Consider the following 23,328-nt stretch of genomic DNA (forward strand, 5'->3'; position numbering starts at 1 on the left):
GCTCTCTTATAGCTTCCCCAATTAATACTGAGAACTGTAGTTTGTTAAGGGTGCTGGGAAATATTAGAAGAGCTCAAAGAGCTACAATTCCCAGCACCCTTTTAAAACTGCAGCTCCCAGGATTCTTTGGGGGAAGCCATGCCTGTTAAAAGAGAGCTTTACTTGTATGTGGTTGGTGAGACCTTGGAGTTCATTAGCCTTGTCCTTCCTGGTCTAAGCCCAACAGTTTAGCCAGGCTTACTGCTGAAACTCCATTTTTGACCAGCAAAGGTATAATCTGTTGGATATCCTAACCTGAATGTGGGGCACATGGCATTTGCACTGAGAGCAGGTGCTTGAAGAGTCTCGCTATGTACAGGCAGGCTGGAAAACATTAACAGGAAGAGAAAAAAGAGGGAGTCCTTTGTGCATGTGCTCAGGTTTGCCTAGCTGTGTTATAGACACATCTGCCACTCATCTCCCATTGAAACCCTCTTGACAGTGCCCGGTCTGCCTGCTGCATACTTGGCCATGGAACTGCTGACTTTTCTATGTGAGGTTATGGAATAATTTACACATGAGAAAAGATTTGCCTGCTGACAACACTCTCTGGGTTCAGGGATCTTTGTACAGCCAATAACTTCGATTATTCTAATTTGAAACAAGAAGAACTGAGGCCTACAGAAGGGGGGGAGACTGATTTTCAAGAGAGGCTTCAACATTTGTGAAATTTATTTGCATAGTTTGTAAGAAAGACAGGGGTATCACCCTTTATCCATATGTTGCAATTTCATGCTTCAGTATATGTGACAGGAGCTGCAGAAGAAACTAGATTGTTTTCCACTTGAGATCAATTGATACCCAGTTAACAAATCCTTGGCTAGAATGTCCCTTTTTATTTCTGTTGCCCTCTGTTTTGGTGAACAGAGCCAAGCAGTGAGGAGAGAGGAGAGGCTGTGATATGTTTCCAGCCTTTGATACAACAACAGAGAAAAGCAAGGGGTTTCTTGGACTACTGTAATGCACTCTATGTAGAGCTGCCCTTGAAGACAGCCTGAAGCTGCAGTTAGTGCAAAATTCAGTACCCAGGCTCTTGTAGGGATTCGTCTATTGGGATCTTCTAGTACTCTCCTGAAGCAGGTCCACTGACTGCCAATCAATAGCCGCTGGTTTTGCTGCCCCGGTTCCCAATGCCAGGCATTGGTGATGGAGAGGGAGAGGGCAGCAGGGAGCTTGGCACAGTGAGGTGGCATGAGCATCAAAATGGGCGTACTGCTGAGCTTGCACCGGAAGCGACATATGCCATTGGAAAGCAGGTCTGTCCAACGTTGGCTGCTACTACTGTCAATATGCTACTGGACCACGTTATTGGTGCTAAGTAATACATTACAAAGCCCAACACAACTTGGGACCTAAATATTTGAAGGAGTGTTTCCTCCCACAGCAGCTTGCTCACCTACTAAGATACCTGGGGTGGTGGTGAGATCTGTTCCACAGCAACATGGCAAGGCACCTGCTCCATGATGCCGTCCTTCTTCTCTCCAGCTGGAGACTTTTTTATTTGCACAGCTAGGTCCTGGGTGTTAATATGTAGGACAAGTATAAGGCGAGACTGTTATTTCTGTACTGGATGCTGTTTTGATTGTTATTTATTATCATTTATTATCAAATGTTGTTGCTATGGTTTTAGATTCCCTTATTGCAGGGTGGGCTAAAAAAAATCTGAATAAATGAACAAAATAAGGGAAAATTAGGATAAATAACTTATTCAAGAACAAAGTGAACACTTACTGTGCAAGTCAGTGAACTGGAGGGGCTAGAGTGGAACAAGGACCTGGGAGACCAGGGTTCAAACCCCCATTTGGCCATGAAGCTCTCTTGGTAATTTAGAGCCAGTCACCGCCTCTCAGCCTAACCTAGGGTTGTTGTGGGGATTAACTGAAGAGGAGGAGAACCATATACAGCAGCTTGAGGATCTTGGAGAAATAGGTGGGATATAAATGCAATTAATAGTAATAATAATACAAAGTCATTATGAGATTGGATTTGGCACCATTTAGTCATACGTGCCACTGGTCCCATCACCTCCTGGCATGTAGAAGGGGAAGAAATGGAGGCAGTGAGAGATTTGACTTTCATGGGTTCCATGATCACTGCAGATGGTGGCAGCAGTCACGAAATTAAAAGATGCCTGCTTCTTGGGAGAAGAGCAATGACAAACCTAGATAGCATCCTAAAAAGCAGAGACATCACCTTGCTGACAAAGGTCTGTATAGTTAAAGCTATGGTTTTCCCAGTACTGTAGTGATGTATGGAAGTGAGAGCGGGACCACAAAGAAGGCTGATCGCTGAAGAATTGATGCTTTTGAATTATGGTGCTGGAGGAGACTCTTGAAAGCTTTACCAGATTTTAAATTATATTACGATGAGGAATGCTTAATTTGGATTAGAGAATGGATTGAATTAGAAAAAAATAGTATGTTACATTTGGAGGGTTTCAATAATCGATTCGGTTGGCATGCCTATTTAAATTATGAAAAAGCTAAGATTAATAAAGATTTCACAAATCATATATTGAGAGGAGCATTATATAAAGTTTGGAGCAGATACAGATTGGCTCTAGAAGCAAAAACACCATGGTGGATTTCACCATGGTATTAAAAAATTGGCCTACATACAAACAATTAATTGAAGAAAAACAGGGAAAATATAATTTAAAATCATATGAGGAATTGAAGGAATTCCATATAGATAGATGGAAATATATACAACTCACAAGTGTTTTCAAGGCAGATCAAAAGAGAGGATTTTCAGAGGAGGAATCTAAATTAAATAATTTGGTGATACAAAATAGCAAAAAGTTATTATCAGAAACATATAATTTGTTATTAGATTGGGAGCTTATGGACGAAGCAGTCAAAGAAATGATGATAAAATGGTCACAGGATCTCGGACAACCAATATATTTAGAGCGGTGGGAACAACTTTGGCAACAGGATATAAGATTCACGGCCTCTTACACTATTAAGGAAAATGTTTCACTGATGATATATGACACCAGTGAAACTGGCAAAGATTGATAAAAAGACATCCAACCTATGTAGGAGATGTAACTGGAAATAGGAACACTGATCCACATGTGGTGGAGATGCGAGAAGGTCAAGAAGTTCTGGAATGTGATAGATGAAGAATTAAAGAAGATATTGAAAATTACAATAAACAAACACCCAGAAGCATATCTTTTGGGATTGTTAGATAAGAAAATACCACAAGAAAAAAGGAAAAAAATATATGAGTACAGCTGCAGGTGATAGCGGCAAAATGGAAACAAGAAAAATTACCAACAAAAGAGGAGTGGATCTGTAAAGTAAATGAGTACCTATTATTGGCAAAATTAACCACAATAATAAGAAACCAATCTAACCAAAAATTGAAAAACAAATGGAAATGTTTTGATGCTAATATGGTAAAACATTGCTCAGAAAAAAAAACACACTGATATGTCTAGATTAAAATATGGAGTGTGAATGTTAGGTTAGAGCCGATAACTAATGAGGCTCAGCTGTCGGACTTGGCTGATAGCCCGGAACTGGAAGGGAGGCTTGCTTTGATAAAGGAACTGGCTGGGAGGGGTGAGCAAATGGCAGAAATAACTCAAACCTCAGAAGAGAGTTTGTCCGAGTCTGTTCCTAGTTCTTTAAAGTTACAGGAACGTAGGAGGGGAGGGTTACAGGATAAGAGGAAATGGCAATTACAGAGAGAGAGGCAGAGGGCGTTGTTCGAGCGTAGGAATAAAAGGAGGTGGACTCATGCTAGAGAGCTAGATGAGTCATCATCTGATTAACTAGTGGTCTTGAGCAGGAAGTTGCAGTCTTTCTTGTGGTTACTTGCCTTTGTTTTGTCTATTTGGAATAAATCTCACTATTTACATACAGACTGTGTGCTAGCCATTGCTGTTGCTTACAGTGAAGTAGATTACAAAACAGAAGGTTAAAAATGAAAATTCAAATTTAAGAGTAAGAATTGAGAATACGGAATGCAAGGAATGAAATATGTTCAGTTGCATATAAGGAAATCTAGCACGGGTGGAGGGAAGGGTGGTGTAAAGGGTGGAGGGGAGGTGGTGGGATTAATAATGCCATATAATCTTGTTCGGATATATCTTTCATTTCGGAAATTTATGATTTGTACTGGATTGATTTGTAATTCAAATTTAATTTTAATAAATAAAGATAAAAAAGAAAGAAAGAAAGAAGGCTGATCACCGAAGAATTGATGCTATTGAATTATGGTGCTGGAGGAGACTCTTGAGAGTCCCATAGACTGCAAGAACATCAAACCTATCCATTCTGAAAGGAATCATAGAGTTGGAAGAGACCACAAGGGCCATCCAATCCAACCCCCTGCCAAGCAGGAAACACCATCAAAGCATTCTTGACATATGGCTGTCAAGCCTCTGCTTAAAGACCTCCAAAGAAGGAGACTCCACCACACTCCTTGGCAGCAAATTCCACTGTCGAACAGCTCTTACTGTCAGGAAGTTCTTCCTAATGTTTAGGTGGAATCTTCTTTCTTGTAGCTTGAATCCATTGCTCCGTGTCCGCTTCTCTGGAGCAGCAGAAAACAACCTTTCTCCCTCCTCTATATGACATCCTTTTATATATTTGAACATGGCTATCATATCACCCCTTAACCTTCTCTTCTCCAGGCTAAACATACCCAGCTCCCTAAGCCGTTCCTCATAAGGCATCGTTTCCAGGCCTTTGACCATTTTGGTTGCCCTCCTCTGGACACGTTCCAGCTCGTCAGTATCCTTCTTGAACTGTGGTGCCCAGAACTGGACACAGTACTCCAGGTGAGGTCTGACCAGAGCAGAATACAGTGGTACTATTGCTTATCTTGATCTAGATGCTATACTCCTATTGATGCAGCCCAGAATTGCATCAGCCCTGAGTGCTCACTGGAAGGACAGATCCTGAAGCTGAGGCTCCAATACTTTGGCCACCTCATGAGAAGAGAAGAATCCTTGGAAAAGACCCTGATGTTGGGAAAGATTGAGGGCACAAGGAGAAGGGGATGACAGAGGACGAGATGGTTGGACAGTGTTCTCGAAGCTACAAACATGAGTTTGACCAAACTGTGGGAGGCAGTGGAAGACAGGAGTGCCTGGCGTGCTCTGGTCCATGGGGTCACGAAGAGTTGGAAACGACTAAACAACAACAAGTCACACGTGAAATGTTAGGCTCAAATCCAGCCAAAGGCTTGGTAGGCGGTTGCACCCAAGCATGCGACTGTCAGTGTGGCAGCGCAAGGCAGTCATTCTTCCCAAGCACTGGCTGCTGACATTCTCCCTCCCTCCCTCCCTTTGCCTGCTTATCTCTCTGCTTTTGCTCCGGCAGCCCAACACTTTGCCCTCCTTTCCCTTCAACCTCAGCCTGCAATTAAAAGCCATACACTAAAGAGCCGTTCTGTACTCTCTTGTTTCCCTGTTTCCCTTTGCAAACAAGCCCCAGTGGCTGGCAAAAAATAGGCGCTTTTTCTTACTCCTCCAATCTCTCCCCCTTTGATGCCTCCTGCCAGAGGCCCCTGGCTCCAAGGCCACGTGGACCTCACTTCAAACTTCTGATGCTGGTGAGAAATAAAGAGATCCTTTGTAGGCCTGTAAAAATAAACCCCTTAACAGCAAACCTCTCGCAGCTGGATATATCTTTCCCCCTTCTCTTCAACCCTGATGAAACATCTGACAGAAAAATGATGTAGCACCAGCTAATGGGGTTAGGCAAAAACTTTGGAGGCTTTCATTTTATAAGACTGAGCTGAAATGAGAGGGAGGGATGCAGAGGAGGGAGGGGTTAACAGCAACAACAACACCCACTCCAACACCAAACTTCATTCACATATGCTCTCATCCACGGCAGTTAATTTTCAGGAAGGCCATTGAAATGGGATTAAAAATGTTCATGCAGGAAGGACGGTCTCCTCACTGCTCTGGCTTCATGACATCAGCGCCTAATAAAATCTAACCGATTGACTATGTGATCATGCGGATGTGTTCTCTCATAGACTGGGGGCCCCTCCCAAATTCCCATTCATTGTGTATTCATGATTATTTGTGCTCATGACAGTATGCAACTCTAGTTTAAATACTGTTTGTACCTGCAAAGGTTTCTGGGTGCAAATACTACTTAATTTTCAATCAGTGTGTATACTGTAGCTTCCGGCTGATATCCTGTACATTTCATAGCACAGATGTTCTGGGGCAGAGGTGGCGGCTGTCCCGCTTCTGTTGCACTATAGCTTAAAACTGCCCCTCCAAGCAGCAATGGGGAAGCATCACAAGGCAAGTAATACAGAAGAATGATGTGTGGAAATCTAGTATAAATACACCACTGATGCAGCAATGTATTGCACCACAAAGTATCGATGAGATATTGCTGAATGAACCCACAAACAAAACATCAGCCTGGGGTGAGGGAGTTGGGACCACTTCAGGAAGAAGCTGTTGTGTTGTTTCGCCTTCAAAATATTTGCAGTTGGAATTCGCCATGTCCCAATTATTTTGTGAAGTGCTATTATTTTATATCTACAAGGTGAGAAAAGGTGCTTCTCCATAGAATAAAATTAATGAAACAGCTGACAATTTCCCACCCTTTCATATGATCAAAATGTTTCATCTCACTGTACGCCATCAAGAAAAGGCTGGCTTTTGCATACTGCATCCAGTAATTCAAGAATAATGTTGACAAATTGCAAAATATTCCGAAAACACCTCATAAAACCATCTAGGATAAACATTGGAAGTTGCTGCCTTTGCCCATCTAGCCCAGTGTTGTCTACTCTGATGGGCAGCAGCATATGTTTCATCTAGAGCAAGTGCCAGGTAGGTACTAGGTCTGCCCAGAGAGATAGACCCTTATCTCCCACCCTCCCCCACCCATATATCAAATGTGAAGGGTTGATGACCCCACTCACCTGTCAATCATGCCATGTCACAATTACATCAGGTGACAAAGCACTTTGAAGCCCCTAAAATCAGCTAACTTCGAAGTATAGCCCTGAGGTCTTATCAGTGGTTGATCAATGGCAAGGGGGATGAGCTTCCTGGTGAGACAGCTTGCTTATCATTTCCAGGCTCCTTCCATCATGTGTTGGAACTGTTCTGGATACAGTCTCAGTTCAACAGTGAGACTCAGCTGGCCTGGGCATCACCCCACAAGAACTGAGAATGTGACTTTGGAACAACTCCCCCAAATAATCTGCAGTGTTGAGCAAAGGCTGTTCCACAGCAAGCAAGCATGTTCATGTGGAAATGTGTCCCTGAAGGTTAAATGCTTGAAAAGCAGTTAGCTAGCTAAAATTTGTTTCCAGCTGGATTTTTACAAATGGAAAGAGATGAGCAGTAATTTCACTTAGACATGGAGCGCAGGACAGTAGGGTAGCTCTAAACTGCCAGGAGGCAGTTGAGGGCAAGAGATAAAGCCACCTAAATTCAAGAATAATTCAGCAGTGCAGCAAACTGACAAGAAAATAATGGGAGATTTATTAGAGGGGCGCAAGATAGTTTTCTAGGCAGTCCCACCCAGCGTTGTTGAAGGGGCAGTTGGGTCTGCAGCACCTTTGGACTCCTCATTCTGCTGCAAAGAGGGAAGGGTTTCCACAGGCCCTTCCAAAGGTTATTCATCCCATCCCCACAAGGTTGAAGAGGCATCTACAGGGTACCTTCTTTATGGAAGCCCCCCCCCCAATTCAGATGTTCTATTGGATCGTGTTTTAAGTCTCCAAATTTACTAAATCAAGTTCTATTCGGAGATTGCAGCCACTTCACATCAACAAAAGTCTGTCCGTTTTGTCAGTCTGGACTCTGCACATTCCAGCGGACCATGTTTGAGTCCCAGAGGCTTTTTCTGCTTGTTGATTCCCTGCCGCTGTGGCCCGTTCTGCCCCACTGCAAAAACCTTCTGCACTGACAAAGGCTAATAAGTGCAATTCACACCACACATTTAAAAGCACTATGATACCGCTTGAAACACTCAAGTTTCCCCTAAAGAATTCTGGGAGCTGTCATTGGTTAAAGGTGTGGAGACCTTTATTCCCCTCACAGAGCTACAATTTCCACAGTTCCCTGGTAAGAGGGATTGACTGTTAAAGCATCCTGGGAATGGGGTCTCCTGACCACTTTCAGCACCCCTAACAAGCCACAGAGTTCTTTGGCAGAAGCCACAATTGTTTAAAGTGGCTTCATGGTGCTTTAAATGTAAGGAGCGAAGGCGGTCAAAGCCTTCCTCACTGCCCCCCCCCTGCTTTTCTTACCTCCAGGTCAAGTTCAGCGAGCACCTCCTGATGGTTTTTCCCAGGCTGCACCTGAAGCCTCTGGTCTTGCTGTAGGCCCTGCTTCAAAAGGGCAGGCTTCATGAGGGGCAGGAGATGGACAAGCTGTTGCAACTGTGGGAGAAGAGAGGCGCTCAGAGTTAGGGGCTGCCCTGAGTACCATGGGAATCAGTGCTCTAAAGCCATTAACTGGGACACCCCCTAAACCCCCCAATTAGTGGTCAATAAATCTGCCAGGGTCAGTTTCTCTCAGTTTCTTATTTCTCCAGTCTTAAGCTCAATTTTACTACATTTCTGCAATTGCATTATTTTCCTCTTTAAAAAGTATTCATGGAAATTAATCAACATTTTAGTGTGGATTTCTCCTAATACACACATTTTTGCATGCAATTTGGCCTGAGCCACATATTTTTTTGCAAACAATTTCTCCTAATACATTTGTATGTGGTATTTTCACTAACATTGTCTGTTTTTCACTTTGTACACCAGTTCAGCGGCTTTATGCTACAAAGTAGTTTGTACATATGTGTGAGGGACAGGGGATATCGCGAAGTCCCTCCCCTCCTGAGTTCCAGCCCATCCCCGAGCGCAGGGGAAAGCAGGGAGAGCTCCGTCTCAAGTGGGGAAGCAGGAAGTGGGGTCCGAGGCTCAGGCAGGGTAGCGGAGCCATCGTCCCAGGTGGGACAGGAAGAGGGAAGCAAGGGGGGCAGACCTATTCCCCCAACTCCGGAATTGCGCCGAAAACGTAGGGGGGAGAGGCTGGGTCTCCCCAAGTTATTATGTTGGAGAAAAACGCGCCAAACGCCATTCGGAGGTTCTGATTCTAGCGGATGAGATGTGTCTCTGTAAATAGCACTGCCTTCAGCACTGTAAATACGCAGCACCAATAAAAAGATAAAATGCAGAGCGGTGTAGAGTCGTTACTCTGAAGTAGCCCACTCCGGCCACTGTGACAGCAACCTCCGAATCTTTTTTTGGGCTACTTTGGAGTTGCCGAGATGAGCGCGCCAGAAGCGGAGAAATGGCGGCAGATCGCGGAGAAAGCCCAGCAGGACCTGCAGCAACTGGCCATGCAGGCACAGGGGGAATTAAAGGCGGCTAAGCAAGAAACGGAGCAGGTCAAGGAGGACTGCCAAAACCTTGCTGAACAGGTGAGAACGCTACAGGAAAAAGAGCAGCAGTTAAGGGTGGTAGCGGCAGACCTCCAGAACAAGTTGGATGCAGAGAAAAACAAGGGGGGAGGGCCCCCCAACTCCAAGTGCTGCCAGGAAGGAGAGCAGGGACCCTAGTAAGCAAGTTCAACGGAGATCCAAGGGAGTATCATGGCTTTGAGACTGAGATCTTGTATGCCCTTGAGCTGCACAATGATGAGTTCCCTGATGATGCGCACAGAGTAGCGTTTGTAGTGGAACACCTTACCGGGGCAGCAAGGGAATGGCTCAGACCGTTAATCGCGACAAAAAATCCTTGCATGAAGAATGTCAAACTATTTTTAGAAGGCTTAAGAGTAATGTATGCGTCTGATAGCCATATGGACCAGACCAAAGAGGAACTGCATAATTTACGCCAGGGAAAAATGACAGTTCGCGAATATTGGGCGAAATTCACCATGCTGGTGCACAGACTGGGGTGGGAACTGCACTCGCCTCCGATGCAAGCTGCGTTCTATTTGGGGTTGCATGAGGATGTCAAGGATGAGCTCTCGAGAGGTCCAAAGCCCAATAGCATGGATGAGCTCAGCAAAGCGGCTCTGGCGGTGGGGGTGAGACAGGAATCCCGGTGGAACGACAAGCAAGCAACGCGCGCAAAGCGGGCTTGGTTCCCACGGTCTCTGGAGAAGCCACTCCCCCAACAGCCCTCCCAAGCCACGCCTGGGGCCAGCCAAGACCAGGAACCCATGCAAATTGATAGCGCGCGCGGGGGGGCTTTTCAAACCCCGGCGGCACCAAGACGCAAGGAGGGGAGGGGCGGAAACTCCTTCCTCTGCAACTCCCCCCAGCATCTCGTCAGAGACTGCCCACATCGCCGGGAGTGGCAAGGAAAGGCGGGAACGGTTGTGCCCTCCCCCACTGACACAGCACCACAGCAGGGAAACGAGACAGCCTGGCTGCAGGAGACAAGGGGCAGCAGCCAGGCACAAACGGCAGCCAACAGCCCCAACCCACCCACCCGTGCAGCGAGGAGAAGCACCAGCCCACCCACCCCAGAGCAGGGGTGGTTCTAGAAGTGACTCTAACGCTCCCAAATGGGTACCCCCTGACGGTCTTAGCGTTAATTGACTCGGGGGCGTCCGCGAATTTCTTTTCGAGAAACTTTGCAGAAGCGCACCAGATCCAACTTCTGCAGCTGGATTTTCTCCTGCACGTCGCCACCATTGACGGCAGGGAGTTACTGGGAGGGGCCATCACCCATCAGACCCCCCCCCATGAGAATGACGGTGGGACGACACTCAGAGACACTGGCATTCAACGTCACCACCATCTCAGACCCCCCCATAGTCTTGGGCATGAGCTGGCTGGCGCGCCATGACCCCTCCATCAGTTGGCACCAGAGATGCATCACGTTTGGATCGGACTTTTGTCTGGAACATTGCATGCAGCACCAACCAGGGGAGGGGCCTCCAATAGCCACGGTGGCCACCATGCACGTCAAGGGGGGTGAGGCAATACCCAAGCCGTACTGGGACCTGCAGGAAGTCTTCAGCGAAGCGGAATCCGACCACCTGCCTCCCCACAGGTCCTTTGACTGTCAGATCAACCTGGTGCCAGGGGCCACGCTACCCCCTGCCAAACTGTACTCCATGTCAGACCAGGAACTGGAGGATCTGCGTGCGTTCATCGACAAGAACCTCAAGCGGGGGTTCATCAGAGAAAGCAAGGCAGCAGGGGGCAGCCCAGTCTTCTGGGTGGACAAGAAAGACACGCAACAGCGCCGCCTGGTGGTGGATTTCAGACGGCTCAACAGCGTGACGGAACCGGTGGCTTTCCCTATGCCCAGAGTGGACGATCTGCTGACAGCGGCACGCAGGGGCAAGGTCTTCACCAAGCTCGACCTGCGGGGGGCCTACAACTTGATCAGGATCCGGGAAGGCGATGAGTGGAAGACCATGATGTTCACGCCACTGGGCTCTTTTGAATATCTGGTGATGCCCTTCGGTTTGCAAGGGGGCTCTGCTTGCTTCCAGGCCTTCATGCACCACGTCCTGTGGTCCCTCCTCTTCAATAACTGCTTGGTCTTCCTGGATGACATCCTTATTTACTCCAATGACCCGGTGCAGCATGTGAAGGACGTCAGGGAAGTGTTGCAGCGCCTGAAGGAGCACCACCTGTATGTGAAGCTGGAGAAGTGCAAGTTTCACACCAAGGAGGTGGACTTCCTGGGCTACAAGCTGTCAGACAAGGGGCTAGCGATGGATAAGGACAAGGTGCAGGCCATCCTGGACTGGCACAGCCCCAGGACGCGCAAAGATGCCCAACGCCTACTAGGCTTCGCCAACTTCTACAGGAAGTTCATCAAGAACTTCTCGCGGGTTACGGCTCCCATCACTGACTGCCTGAGAGGCAAGCAGAAGTTCAGGTGGACACCGGAAGCGCAAGCAGCATTCGAAGGCCTCAAGAGGGTGTTCGCCTCGGACCAGAACCTGTTCCACGTGGTGCAGGATGCGCCCCTACGCGTGGAAACCGACGCTTCAGACACAGCTGTGGGAGCGATCCTGTTGCAACTGGATGCCAACAGAGAGTGGAGACCCTGTGCCTTTTCTCCAGGAAGCTGACCCAACCAGAGCGCAACTACACGGTGTTTGATAAGGAGCTTCTCGTGATCCATTCTGCATTTAAACACTGGAGACACTTCCTGGTGGGCGCCAAGCACCCCATTCAGGTGTGCACGGACCACAAGAACCTGGAGTTCCGGAGAACAGCCAGAGTGCTCAACCAGCGACAGATACGGTGGGCAGAGTTCTTCTCGCACTTCAACTTCTCCATCCACTACATACCGGGGGAGCAGAATGTCAGGGCGGATGCCCTCTCCCACAAGCCAGAGTACATGGAGGAGGAGTTGCCACCAGCACCCCGACACGTGTTTCCCCCGTCAGCATGGTCCTGCGGAGCAGCAGTGGTGAGCGAGGCAGAACTCACAGCACTGACGGCAGCAGATGAGTTTGCCACCCGCATCTTCAGAGACCTACGAGGGGGGAGGGAGCAAGCAAAAGACTTTGCAGAACGCGGGGGGCTGCTTTTTTACAGGGGAGCCCTGTACCTGCCCACCAACCAGCTTAGACGTACGGTCCTCAAGCAGATGCACGACAACCCAACGGCGGGTCATTTTGGAAGGGACAAGACCACTCACCTAGTCATGAGACACTTCTGGTGGCCAGGGGTGCGGGAAGATGTTTGGGACTATGTAAGGGGCTGTGACACCTGCCAGCGAGCAAAGGTGGTCAGAGCAGCACCAGCAGGGTTGCTGGAGCCATTAGCCACACCGCACAGGCCGTGGGAAGTAGTGCCCATGGACTTCATCACGGACCTGCCGTCGTCCAGGGGCAAGACCGCAGTGTTGGTGGTGGTGGACCTCATGTCCAAAATGTGCCATTTTATACCGTGTGCCAGAGCGGTCTCTGCAGAAGAGCCAGCCAAACTGTTTGTTGACCACGTATTCAGACTGCATGGATTACCTTTAAGAGTTATTTCGGATCGAGGCCGCCAATTTGTTTCCAGGTTCTGGCGGCAGCTCATGAACCTCCTGCAGGTGGAGGTCAGCTTGTCAACGGCTCGGCACCCGCAGACCAATGGAGAGGCGGAGCGGGTCAACGCCATTCTGCAGCAGTACCTGAGATGCTACGTCAGCCAGAGGCAAACGGACTGGGTGGATCGCCTGCCACTGGCAGAATTTGCCTACAACAATGTGGTGCACGTCTCCACAGGGGTGTCACCCTTTAAGGCCAACTACGGGCGCGACCTCAGATCTTTCCCGGAGAGGGAGGGGGAGGAGGAGGAGGAGGGCCCACAGGCAGAGGATTGGGCAGAGGAACTGGAGACGGTGCACCAGCAGCTCAGAGAACACTTGGAGAGGGCCAAGGAAGCGTACAAGAAGGGGGCAGATCGCCACAGGCGACCGGGGGAGGTCATCAGGGTGGGGGACAAGGTTTGATTGTCCTCGGAGGGCCTTCCCACAAGAGGGCGGTGCAAGAAGTTGGCACCCAGAAGGTTGGGCCCCTTCACGGTCACGCAACAGGTCAACCCGGTTGCCTTCAGGCTGGCACTGCCAGAGGACATGAGGGTGCACCCAGTCTTTCATAGATCGCTGCTGTCGCCGTACAGAGAAAGCACCAGGTTCAGAGACTGCGATCAGCACCCCGAGGGAGGGGGGGAGAGGGGAGGCAGGGAGCAACTCAATGAAGCCACGGCCATCCTTGATTCACGGAGAGGGGTGGGGGGCCTGGAGTACCTCATGGCATGGGAGGATGCGCCGCCTTCCCAAAATGAATGGGTCCCAGCCACTCAGATACAGGAGGAATTTTTGGTGGAAGAATTCCACGCACTCTTCCCACACAGACCCAAGCCCTGGCACATGGAAAGGGAGGGGGAGGAGGTAGCAGAGAGCAGTTCACCGTGGAGATGGGAAGCGGAGTTTGAGGACCCGGAGGAAGAGGTATGGGTGTCTCCGAGGTCCACCCTGTCAGAGGAAGAGGCAGACTGGCAGCGTATTTTTACCCCCACCAGCTCGGACGCCACGGACTTCTTGGGCTTTCAGTCTTCTCAGGCGGAAGGAGGGAGCTCGAGGGATTGGGGAGAGGTGTTCACACCAACAGGCTCGGACAGCACAGAGTTTTTAGGCTTTCAGTCGTCACCGACGCCTTTGGAGCCCCTCGGGAGAGGAGAAGGGGGGCCTGGGAGGGGGGTGGATGTGAGGGACAGGGGATATCGCGAAGTCCCTCCCCTCCTGAGTTCCAGCCCATCCCCGAGCGCAGGGGAAAGCAGGGAGAGCTCCGTCTCAAGTGGGGAAGCAGGAAGTGGGGTCCGAGGCTCAGGCAGGGTAGCGGAGCCATCGTCCCAGGTGGGACAGGAAGAGGGAAGCAAGGGGGGCAGACCTATTCCCCCAACTCCGGAATTGCGCCGAAAACGTAGGGGGAAGAGGCTGGGTCTCCCCAAGTTATTATGTTGGAGAAAAATGCACCAAACGCCATTCGGAGGTTCTGATTCTAGCGGATGAGATGTGTCTCTGTAAATAGCACTGCCTTCAGCACTGTAAATACGCAGCACCAATAAAAAGATAAAATGCAGAGTGGTGTAGAGTCGTTACTCTGAAGTAGCCCACTCCGGCCACTGTGACAATATGCTTAATAAATAGCTAAATAATCACACCTGCTTTTTTACGCACTTGCTGCTATTATAAGCATCTTTGTACATGTTATTTGCATACAAATGTTTATAAATGTGAAATTCACGTATTGTTTTCAGAAAGTGTGAACTAAGTAGGTTCCTTCAGAATCCAAAGGGCAATTTCTCCCCCATGGCTGCAGCCAACCCAGCCCCCCTCTTCCCACTTCTCTGCTTTTCAGAAGGAGCATAGCATGACAGCATGGGGAAGGGGGACGGCTGCTTTGTCTCGGCAACACCTAGCACCAACAGCCGCTGTGTGCTTAATAGCTGTGTAATAGACGCAGCCAGACTCCCTGTCCCCTTCAGTTCCATGTGCTGCAGCCGACAGCACTGCCGAGAGGCCTGCAAAGATTGAAAGCCCACTGAGTTAGACGCACACTGAGATCAACGGGGTGAAACACTCTTCACTCTGGCATCATTCCCACAAACTGCAGATGTTTGGACTGTACCACTTAAGAATTGCAGGTGGGGACTCACATGAATTAAAGTGCTTCCAATATTAAAAGCAATGTGAACAAACAGATCTGCACATAGTTAGAAGTCCAGAAGAAGACCTACAAGCCAGCCTTCTCCCTCACATACATGTTTTCTGTGTATGGGGATTTTTATTTTTTCCCCTGGCATGGCGGAGCATTCATCTATGTGACTCTCCAACTGGCACCAGAAGTGTTACAGCTCGGAAACAAGCACATTTTACCACCCACTGCTGGCAACATGTGGGTCTAAACATCGGGCTGAGGACAAGCCTTTGGCCCCTAGTCCTCCTCCTTCCCAAGCCTAGTCTAAGGGCATTTCCTTGGATTCACCCCTTGATATCTTTCCTTTGCTGTCCCTCCTTTGAGGTACTTTGCTGGCAAAGGCAAGGATGAACAGCCGTGAGGATGGCAAAAGAAAGGTAGCAAGAGGTGAACTGTGGAAGAGGAAGAAGGCTGTGGACTTCATGGAAAAGGTGAGGGGGGGGAGGGACTGGAAGGAAAAGAGAGGGAGAGGGGAGGGCACCACCTAGGTGTTCTGGGAAGCCCTTCTCAGCTGCACAGCTCTTCCACATAACATTATTACTGGCACCCCTGTTTCTGGATTCCTCAGTGCACTTCCAGGCAGAATTTGTCACTTTTCAGACTGGGTGTGGAGGGGGCAAGGGATGGAAGCAAGACATGGGTGCCTTATTTTACAGGTCTCCTTTGATGTAGACAGAACCATAAGGAAAACTGACTCAAAGGAAGGGAAACTACCAATTGCATTATTTAATATGGTGCCCAACTTTGATTTGATTGATCTATGGCGTTTTAAGCACCTGTTAGAAGGCCAATTCACATTTTTCTCCTCTATTCACAATTCTTTTTCCATAATAGATCACCTTTGGCCTTCAAAAGAATTAATAACTAGGGTAAAAAAGGTGGAAATTCAACCTAGAACAATATCTGATTATAATGCCATTTTGATGACAATAGCAGGTGAAAAATGTTCCTCATTTGGAAGAAGGTTAAACCATGCTGTACTGCAAAGTGAACAGAATATAAACAGGGGGATTTGATCCCTACAATAATTTGTTGATTTTAATCTAAACAAAAAACAGACTTAAGTATGGTATGGGACGCTAGTAAAGTGGTACCCGCCCATCTGGCCGGGTTCCCCCAGCCACTCTGGGCGGCTTCCAACAAAACATTAAAATACAGAAATCAAACATTAAAAGCTTCCCTAAACAGGGCTGCCTTGAGATGCCTTCTAAAGGTCTGGTAATTGTTGTTCTCTTTGACCTGTGGTGGGAGGGCATTCCACAGGGTGGGTGCCACTACCGAGAATGCCCTCTGCCTGGTTCCCTGTAACTTGGCTTCTCATAGCGAGGGAACCGCCAGAAGACCCTCGGCGCTGGACCTCAGTGTCTGGGCAGAACGATGGGGGTGGAGACGCTCCTTCAGGTATACTGGACCGAGGCCGTTTAGGGCTCTAAAGGTCAGCACCAACACTTTGAATTGTGCTCGGAAACGTACTGGGAGCCAATGTAGGTCTTTCAGGACCGGTGTTATGTGGTCTCGGTGGCCGCTCCCAGTCACCAGTCTAGCTGCCGCATTTTGGGTTAGTTGTAGTTTCCGGGTCACCTTCAAAGGTAGCCCCATGTAGAGCGCATTGCAGTAGTCCAAGCGAGAGATAACTAGAGCATGCACCACTCTGGCGAGACAGTCCGCAGGCAGGTAGGGACTCAGCCTACGTACCAGATGGAGCTGATAAACAGCTGCCCTGGACACAGAATTGACCTGTGCCTCCACTTAGATCCCTCGGACTCCCCCTGCCCCTCTGGTTTAAATTTTCCCCTATTTTTTGCATCTAATTAAACCCAAAAAACCCAGAGTCGTTTTTGTTGGGGATAATTCAGAGGGAAATTCCCAGGTGTCAAAAAAGATTATTTATGTATGCCACTATCAAAGCCTGTGTCTTGTTAGCCCAAAAATGGAAAACCAATGAGGGCCCAACCAAAGGAGAATGGCAACTTGCAGACTTAACACATAGAATAAGAGAAAAAGAAGAATGCACGTTTAAAGAAGACTGGAAAATGTTTATGGAATATATGAGTAACAACTGTGTTCATTTAAAAACGCTGGTAGCATTAAAATAAATTCAACAGTGTAAATAAGTTTTGACTTATGGATTATTGAATGGTTTAGTTCATGTAAAATGCAGGGTTGTATGGTATGCAAAACGAAGCACTCAAAGAAAAGAAGGGAAGTCACTGCTTTAAGGTTGTTTAAATGAATATTTCGAAATGTAATTTAGAAATTTTAATAAAAAACTATTTTAAAAAAGATATGTCAGGGAGATGTGTGGAGTTCCTCCTAGGGCTTCTGCAGAGCTTGGCCCCCTGTAGCAATGCAGCCATGTTGGGGGCAGGGATGGCCCTAACATTGGGCAGAATAAAGCAGCTGCCTCTGCTGGCAGACACTGGGGAGCCATGAGGTGTTGTGGGGAAAAGCTGTATGTGCCCTATAGCCAGCTCTACACCTGCTGGACTAGCTGGGTGCCCTCAGGGGCAGTACAGCATGCTGTCCTATCATCAGTGCCAAGGCAAGATCCAGCTGTCTGTCTGGTTGCCTTTTGAACATTGAAAGGGTGTGTGTGTGTGTGTGTGTGCGCGCCATTTTGTCCTTTGCCTCAGGCAGCAAAACATATTGGCCCAGCCCTGGATGTGTGTGAGCCAAGGGGCCTGCTCAAGTAGCGGCTTGCAGGCGTGTCGTGCCTCTGCTCGCCCGCCGCTCTATCCTCCAACTGGTTTGTTGTTAGCAGCTCGTGACTCAGGGCTGCCTGTCGAGTGCCTGTCTGACAGCAAGACTCACCCATTCTGCGGGCAAACAACAGCTCAGCCTCCCACTGAAGACACAAAGAATATCAGAGTTTGGCAGGAAGCCTTAGACTGCACTATACAGGCACACACGTACGTGCACTGGTTTTACTGCTGATGTCGCTAGCTCTGTGATGGAGCCGTGGGCATAGTGCAATTGCTAGGCTGCTATTGAACTATCCTGTGCAGCACAAGCAGAGCAGAACTATCCAGTTCTTTGCCTTAGGACAACTTTTTCTTGGTTGGGGGGGGGGGCATAATAAAAACAGTGGCAGAATTCAGTGGTCTTGAATTGCAGAGCCAGTTTTCCTGCAACAGAATCACAAGTGGGCCAAAGACGGCCAGATTCAGCAACGTAGCATTGGTTGCCGGTGCCTGGGGCGGGTGTACACTGGAGCAAAGCGGGGCTGCACTGAGCTGCCTGCCCCTCCGGCCAACGCAGCCCTTGGTGGGCAGAAATGGGGGGCTGGGCAGGGCCGTCTTGAGCAGATCGCGCGCCCTGGTGCTGAGGGGCGGAGATCGCTCCGCCGCCCGCCCCGCCCTCGCAGGGCGCAATTGGTTTCCCAGCTTACCAGCCCCCCCGCCGTGGTGCACTGCGCCACCAGGGGGCTATGTAGAGCCGGCCCTGGGGCTGGGCCAGGCCACGCTGGGGGGCACCTGTATGGAGGCGCCTGGTTTGCACCCAATCAAAAATTGTGCACCCGGGGCCCTGGTACCCCTCACACTTCACCCCCATCCAGTCCATAATAATACATACCATACAACATTAATACAAAGAATGTATCCAGTTGTTCAGAGTACTTCACATGCCTTGCTTCAGTCACCCTTACAAGGAAAAGCACTATTCCCACATTGCAGATGCAGGAGATGAGGCCATGAGAACAGCTGCTTGTGGCTGAGCTCTAAACTCATGGTTCACACTTGGCCACAAAAGCATAGCAATGTCAGTGGGCACTTCCAGACGACCTGTTTATTGAGCATTCATCTTGATTTGTTTGCAGGGAGATTAGACAGCATTGGCTATTTAATGTGATTTGTTTGTGGGAAGGTTAGATGTTGTAGTGCCAAAGCCTCTGTTATTATCACACACTTTCCAGTACATTTTCGGTTTCTTTGGGGGAAGCAGTTTTGTTCTGCCAGAGCTCCAAATCGTCCATAACCGAGCAACCTGAATTTGCTGGTATGTGAATGAATCCCACTCGAAAACAGCAACAATGCCCAGGAAGTGGACCATGGGCGTACCCAGGATCAAAACTAGGGGGGGGCAAGGGGAGGGGCCAAGGCACGGAAGGGGAGGGGCCACAAAGTGGGCGGGAACGGCGAACTCACGCTCCGCCGGGCTGTGCCCCTCCCTAGCAGCAGGGCTGGTAGGCGGAGGCGGAGCCCAGCCCAGCGGAGCGTTCCCGCCCGCCGCGCCGCGCTCTCTGGTTCCCCGCCGCGCTTGGCCTTGCCAGAGGGCGCGACGGGGAGCTGGAGGGAGGGCGCAGCGCGGCGGGCGGGAACGGCGAACTCGCGCTCCGCCGGGCTGTGCCCCTCCCTAGCAGCAGGGCTGGTAGGCGGAGGCGGAGCCCAGCCCAGCGGAGCGTTCCCGCCCGCCGCGCCGCGCTCTCTGGTTCCCCGCCACGCTTGGCCTTGCCTGAGGGCGCGCCGGGGAGCTGGAGGGAGGGTGCGGCGCGGTGCGGCGGGAATGGCAAACTCGCGCTCCGCCGGGCTGTGCTCCGCCTCTGCCCACCAGCCCTGCTTCTAGAGTAGGGCAGCTGCCCTAACTTGCCGCATGGTGGGTACGCCCTTGAAGTGGACTAATGGCATTCTGCCCCTTTGCATGGAGCTTATCTGGCAGGATGATAGAGGTGTTGGGTAAGTCAGCTGCAACAGATCTTTGCGCTCAGTCCCATGAGGAGGGAGGGTGACAGGGCAGGGGGATGAAAGGATCAAACAGTAAGAATGCCCCTCAAATGCAAGGACTCTGACCTGGCTAGTTTGCGAGACCAGGAGGCAATTGAGTGAGCTGATGAGCCCAAGACATTTCTGGAGCCACTCAGGAGGAAATCAAATAGAATCATAGAATCATAGAGTTGGAAGAGACCACAAGGGCCATCCAGTCCAACCCCCTGCCAAGCAGGAAACACCATCAAAGCATTCCTGACAGATGGCTGTCAAGCCTCTGCTTAAAGACCTCCAAAGAAGGAGACTCCACCACACTCCTTGGCAGCAAATTCCACTGCCGATCAGCTCTTACTGTCAGGAAGTTCTTCCTAATGTTTAGGTGGAATTTTCTTTCTTGTAGTTTGAATCCGTTGCTCCGTGTCCGCTTCTCTGGAGCAGCAGAAAACAACCTTTCTCCCTCCTCTATATGACATCCTTTTATATATTTGAACATGGTTATCATATCACCCCTTAACCTTCTCTTCTCCAGGCTAAACATACCCAGCTCCCTAAGCCGTTCCTCATAAGGCATCGTTTCCAGGCCTTTGACCATTTTGGTTGCCCTCTTCTGGACACGTTCCAGCTTATCAGTATCCTTCTTGAACTGTGATGCCCAGAACTGGACACAGTACTCCAGGTGAGGTCTGACCAGAGCAGAATACAGTGGTACTATTACTTCCCTTGATCTAGATGCTATACTCCTATTGATGCAGCCCAGAATTGCATTGGCTTTTTTAGCTGCTGCATCACACTGCTGACTCATGTCAAGTTTGTGGTCTACCAAGACTCCTAGATCCTTTTCACATGTACTGCTCTCAAGCCAGGTGTCTCCCATCCTGTATTTGTGCCTTTCATTTTTTTTGCCCAAGTGTAGTACTTTACATTTCTCCTTGTTAAAATTCATCTTGTTTGCTTTGGCCCAGTTGTCTAATCTGTTAAGGTCATTCTGAAGTGTGATCCTGTCCTCTGGGGTGTTAGCCACCCCTCCCAATTTGGTGTCATCTGCAAACTTGCTCAGGATGCCCTCAAGCCCATCATCCAAGTCATTGATAAAGATGTTGAACAAGACTGGGCCCAAGACAGAACCCTGTGGCACCCCACTAGTCACTACTCTCCAGGATGAGGAGGAGCCATTGATGAGCACCCTTTGGGTTCGGTCAGTAAGCCAGTTACAAATCCACTGAATGGTAGCATTGTCTAGCCCACATTTTACCAGCTTCTTTACAAGAATATCATGGGGCACCTTGTCAAAGGCCTTGCTGAAATCAAGATAGGCTACATCCACAGCGTTCCCTTCATCTACCAGGCTTGTAATTCTGTCAAAAAATGAGATCAGATTAGTCTGACATGACTTATTTTTCAGAAACCCATGCTGACTTTTAGTGATCACAGAGTTTCTTTCTAGGTGCTCACAGACTGTTTGCTTAATGATCTGCTCTAGAATCTTTCCTGGTATTGATGTCAGGCTGACTGGGCGGTAATTGGTAATTGTTTGGGTCCTCTCTTTTCCCCTTTTTGAAAATAGGGACAACATTTGCCCTCCTCCAGTCTGCTGGAACTTCGCCTGTTCTCCAGGAATTTTCAAAGATTATTGCCAGTGGTTCTGAAATCACCTCTGCCAGTTCTTTTAATACTCTTGGATGTAGTTCATCTGGCCCTGGAGACTTGAATACATCTAAACTAGCCAAGTATTCTTGTACTACCTCCTTACTTATTCTGGGCTGTGTTTCCCCTGCTGAATCATCTGCTCCATATTCTTCAGGTCGGGCGTTGTTTTCTTTCTTGGAGAAGACTGAGGCAAAGAAGGCATTGAGGAGTTCTGCCCTTTCTCTGTCCCCTGTTTGCATTTCACCATCTTCTCCTCTGAGTGACCCCACTGTTTCCTTGTTTTTCCTTTTGCTACGGACATACCCATAAAAGCCCTTTTTGTTGCTTTTAACCTCTCTAGCGAGCCTGAGTTCATTCTGTGCTTTAGCTTTTCTGACTTTGTCTCTACACGTGCTGGCTATTTGTTTGAATTCCTCTCTGGAGATTTCCCCCCTTTTCCATTTTTTGTACATATCCCTTTTAAATCTTAACTCAGTCAAAAGTTCTTTAGATAGCCAGCCTGGCTTCTTTAGGCACCTTCCATGTTTCCGTCTCATTGGTATTGCCTGAAGTTGTGCTTTTAATATCTCCCTTTTAACAAACTCCCAACCATCATAAACTCCCTTCCCTTTTAGTATTACTGTCCATGGGATTTCACCCAGCGTTTCCCTAAGTTTTCTGAAGTTGGCTTTCTTAAAGTCTAGAATTTGGACCTTAGTATGCTTGGTTGCTCCTTTCCGCTGGATAATAAACTCCAGAAGAGCATGGTCACTCCCACCTAATGATCCTGCCACTTCTACCCCACTAACCAAGTCATCACTATTGGTTAGGACCAGATCTAAAATGGCTGATCCTCTTGTTGGGGATAAAACTGGAAGAGGGGAAAGGAAGGGTGAAGACAGGCATAATATAGAAACAGCTCACAGCAAATTTGTCAGCCTGGCTTTCTTCAACTTTCACCAATGAAGTGACAGGCATTTGGCTGGCACAGCTGGCAGACTTGCCCCTTCTGCCATGCTTCAGGGGTGTTGATAGCTTTTAACATTGTTAGAAGTGCTGTACAAATGCCTGCCTTTATATCGTCATTTGTTGCTGTGTTAATTTTAAAAGTTTTTATTTATTTATTTTAAAACTGTTCTGGGGAAGAGAGTCTTCTGCTCGCAACTTGCAGGACTGGTTTCCCCGTCCTTGCCTACTCAGACTTGACTCTGAATAGCAACCTCTGTGTGATCTACTTGGCACGCAGCAGGGGCAGCTCTGATAGACCTGACTGGTCTAGAAATGTCCTGCATGTTTCTTCCCCGTTTGTTTCCAATTACTTTGTTGTCACTAGCAAAAAGAAGGGATTGTTGGCTCCTGTCTTAGCTGCCAATTGCTGCTCACATGATGTGAGCCCCAACACCACAGAACCAGAGCCCAAAGGATTCTACCCCACACAGATGTCACACGGGAGTGAGCACTGTGGCTTGTGGGCTTGTAGTCCGAGGATGAGAGCCGGAGACTGCTCTGGTGATGAACAAGCGGAGCAACCTCCTCTTCCTTGGCTCAGACGAGGCCTTTGAAGAGGCTGCCCTGTGGGTTCCCTTCCCTTGGCAGAAGTTGTGGGACCAGTTCACTCACCAGCAACCAGACAGCAGTTCTCTGTTTTCAGCTCCCACAACTGCCTTGCAGCAAAAAAGAACCCTATCCCTTCTCCTGAAAAAGGCAGCCCTATGAAATAGGAGGCACCCTGACACCTAAATAAAACGAGTCAACAATCTAGGGACAGGAGGGCAGACTTACGAGAGACACCAA

The 23,328-nt window shown here is 48.9% G+C and overlaps 1 protein-coding gene across 1 annotated transcript in view; it reads right to left on the reverse strand.

Annotated features, from left to right (window-relative positions):
• The window catches only part of FAM178B (family with sequence similarity 178 member B), a 180,628-nt gene that overhangs the window by 38,975 nt on the left and 118,325 nt on the right, over window positions 1-23,328 (reverse strand). The window contains exon 14 of the mRNA XM_035118861.3: window positions 8,290-8,421. Within this exon, the coding sequence (XP_034974752.2) occupies window positions 8,290-8,421 (132 nt within the window). The remainder of the gene's footprint in view (window positions 1-8,289; window positions 8,422-23,328) is intronic.

The sequence above is a fragment of the Zootoca vivipara genome, chromosome 6 (assembly GCF_965207765.1).
Source record: "Zootoca vivipara chromosome 6, rZooViv2.hap1.1, whole genome shotgun sequence".
NCBI lineage: Eukaryota > Metazoa > Chordata > Lepidosauria > Squamata > Lacertidae > Zootoca > Zootoca vivipara.